The sequence below is a fragment of the Peromyscus californicus genome, unplaced genomic scaffold (genome assembly GCF_007827085.1).
Source record: "Peromyscus californicus insignis strain IS unplaced genomic scaffold, ASM782708v3 Scaffold_3__1_contigs__length_106647218, whole genome shotgun sequence".
Taxonomy (NCBI): Eukaryota; Metazoa; Chordata; class Mammalia; order Rodentia; family Cricetidae; genus Peromyscus; species Peromyscus californicus.
In genome coordinates this window covers 5669013-5672288 of record NW_026294551.1, presented here as the reverse complement: position 1 = coordinate 5672288, position 3276 = coordinate 5669013, and the positions used below count along the sequence as shown (strand labels likewise).

The 3276-nt window shown below is 53.8% G+C and overlaps 1 protein-coding gene across 1 annotated transcript in view; it reads right to left on the bottom strand.

The window, feature by feature from the left end:
- The window catches only part of LOC128121482 (alpha-N-acetylgalactosaminide alpha-2,6-sialyltransferase 1-like), a 4423-nt gene extending 1544 nt beyond the window's left edge, over window positions 1-2879 (bottom strand). The window contains exons 1-7 of the mRNA XM_052756208.1: window positions 2418-2879; window positions 1462-1630; window positions 1198-1369; window positions 868-1006; window positions 533-636; window positions 256-345; window positions 70-169 (exon numbers count right to left, since the gene is read on the bottom strand). Of these exons, the coding sequence (XP_052612168.1) occupies window positions 70-169; window positions 256-345; window positions 533-636; window positions 868-1006; window positions 1198-1369; window positions 1462-1630; window positions 2418-2879 (1236 nt within the window). The remainder of the gene's footprint in view (window positions 1-69; window positions 170-255; window positions 346-532; window positions 637-867; window positions 1007-1197; window positions 1370-1461; window positions 1631-2417) is intronic.
- Window positions 2880-3276: the final 397 nt, after the last annotated feature.

The following is a 3276-nucleotide window of genomic DNA, read 5'->3' as shown; positions in this document are numbered from 1 at the left end:
TGCTTATGCCCAGTCCCTGTTCCCATCAGAGGTGTGCAGCCACCCCTGGGCCATGCTCTGCAACCTTACCTTGTCACAGAGATGAAGGGCTGTAAGGAGCAGGAGGGCTCCGGTGGTGGGACGGTATATTCTCCAGTGGGCAGTGTCCAGGGTCTTTGACCTCAGAAACCTGTTCAGGACATCCAGACGCCCAGCTGTCAGGAGACAGCAAGGATGAGAGAGACCACATCTCCTCCCTAGGCTTTCTGCCCTCACCTGTTCTTCATGTAACGGATAAAGTCTGGATGTAGCAACAGGTATCTGTCCATGTCCAAGGCATCCCGGAAAGCGTCCTGGGGCCTGTGCCTGTAGTCAGGGATGGATCACTGTTCTCTTACCTGGCCTGTTGGAGGCCAAGTCAGGGTCATGGTGTGACCACTATCCCACCTCCAGGTGGCACAGAGGCAGTCCCCCCCTTCTTCTAACGCTTTTGAAATCAGCCACTCACTTCTCAGTCTGGCCTGGACTTTGGGGACAGGAAAGGAAGTGGTACCTGAACCAGGAAAGTTTGGTTTTTGCCAGGGTCTGATTCAAAAACATCGCTTCTAGCCACTCATAGTCCCGGGTGCCTTCCAGGAAGTGTAGATACCGTACATCCTGAAGACCAAGGACAGCAAGTGGGTCAGGAGTACTGTCTTGAGGACCGGGGGCGGGGGTTGGCCCGACTCTGATTCCAGACTGTATACTGGCTCTCCCATGGCCCGGGTGGCTGTTCTTACTGCTCTTGCCCTCATAGGAATGGAGCTTGTGATGACCCAGACTCATATCTCTCCTCTGTGACTCCCTTGTCCTGAGGCTGTGTGCCCATGCCCATTCCTCTCTTCTCACCTTCCCCAGAGGCACATGCTGGAAACCTCGACGACCCAGTGTGAGGATTGACTGGACCAGGGAGAAGGCAGTGAAGCCGTAGAAGGATGTCCGGGTCCCCACATCCTGTTCATATCCTTTAATAACAGCTCCACTCAGCCTATCGAGAAAGATCAAACTAGATGGTCTGAATGCAGGAGAGAAATTTGTGGAGGTGGGTGAGCAGGGATAGAGCAGGGAAGGTGGGAGTTGTCGACACACTCCATTTTCTAGTAAAGACATTGGGGACACTTGTCAGGTCCCCATAATAGTCCCTATCTGCAGACAAGGGGCTGGAGATGGAGAACATACCGGAAAACGTAGTCATGGCTGTCTATCTCCTGGCCCACGTGTGAATCATTCAGGATGCCCCCATTGCCCACCACAGCACAGGTGATGCAGCTGGAGTTCCCTGAGGGGAGGTTGGCCAGGAGCAGCTGCTGCTGGGGTACCGGAGGGAAGCGGGTCACCACCTTCTCTACCACTGGAACAGAGCAGGGCTCCATTCAGAGTCCCGAAAGGAGGCAGACCCCAGACAGGAAGCCGGCTACCCTCTGCCCTGAAGTAAGGACTCACAGGACTGATTGAGCTCCATGAAGCCAAAAGGGGGTGCAAAGTGCTCTAGACGGTCCCACTCGCTCTGAGTGAAGTGTCCAGAGTCCAGGAAGAGAGTGAGGTTGGGCAGAAAGATATTCTGTAGCCACGGTGACTTGGAGGCCCTGATCTTCAAAGAGTCGGGGCAGGTCTATGTGAGGAAGGCCATGTCAGGCAAGGGAGTGGTCCAGGAAGGCCATTAGCCAGGGGCTGGGCTGGGTGTTGCAGTTTGAAAGCTCCTGCCCCTGCTCCCTCTTTCATTCTGGACCCCATGTCTGGCTGCTTAACTCTCCATGTCTGGGCCCAGAAAACAGGCCCCCTCAGCTCCTAGGCAGTTAGTTACACCTTTGCAAGTCTGAAGGCCACACGTGGTACGTCCACGGTACCATTGGGACTATGATCCTGTTCTGTGTATATACACCAACAGGTGTTCAATATTAGCCTCCTGGGCAGAGGTGGGAAAGATCAGGGAGGTGGCATGGGGTTGAACACGTGCAGTTTTTCCTGAGCCTGGAAGAGAGCGAAGGTCCTAGACTAGGCTTTCCAGGGATGGCAGTGATCCTGGGAGGGCAGCAGCTGGGCATGAGGCTATGGTCTTGTCCATCAGTCCCACAACCATAGAATGAGGATTTATGCCCCACACCCCAGAACTGGCCCACACTCTGTCCCCACAGATTGCTGATCTGCCCCAGGCCTTCTTCAAGGGCTTCAAGGCAAACCCCTCCCCACCCACACCTTCCTGAGTTGCCCAGGACCTTGAGTCTGGACCTGCCTTCTCCTCCCTGATCTTGGCTGTCATAGGAAGGAAGGATGGCCCAACAGCAGCACTGGGCCGAGCACAGGGGGGGTCAAGGTCAAGACTGAAAGCTGAGCCTGGAGGAAGGGACCTGCTCGGGGTGGGGGGTGGAAGTTGAGGAAGTGAGGAGGCCCCAACTCACCGTCTGCAGGCCCCCCACATCCAAGCTGTATTCTTCCTCAAAATCCCACTGAGGCTCAGACTTGAAGTTGGAGGCCTTCAGCCTTTGGCCTCTTTGTGTGGTGGGGTGGGGGAAAGAGGCAGGGGATGGGTTGGCCTGGGCCTCCTTGTCCTTGGCTGGAACAGCTCCTGTGGCCATCAGTTTCTTTTTCAGCCTTGTAAACAGTGCTCCTGTGGCTGTCAATATTTTACCCTGACTTTCTGGAACAAGTGTCTTTGCTGCAGGCTCTGTCATGCTCTGATGTTTCCCCAATGTTGTCCATGTGGTCATCTCCTTCCTCTTCTCTTCCCCGTCTCCTCTGGCTGCCTCACTGTCCTGATTCTGCAGGCCCAGCTCCTCTGTCCTGACAGAGGTCGTCTCCTTGTCTCGAACTCTAGGTGGCAGCTCCATGATGGGTCTGTGGGGTATGGCCTTTTGTAGCATCTCCTGAGGATTTTCTTTATTCTTCTCTGTACACTGACACCTGAACACAGATAACTCTTGCTGAAGGTTGGATGTTATACAAACAGGCCGGAAACATCACCGGCAGGAAAGGAGACAGCTCAGGGAGCAGGAGTGTCTTACTGTGTGAGCTATGAGCACCTGAGTTTGCATCCTCAGCACCCACGTTAAAAAAAAAAATCCAGCATAAATACAGCTATATATTTACCTGTAACCCCAGTACTATCTTCCTTTATTACTGTCCATCTTATTTTCTGAGGCAGAGTTTCTCACTGAATCTGATGCTCACTAACTCAACTAAATTGCATGGCTAACCCAACCTCTGGGATTACAGGGTGCTGAGATCTGAACTCAGGTCACTGTCACAGGCCACAGGAAT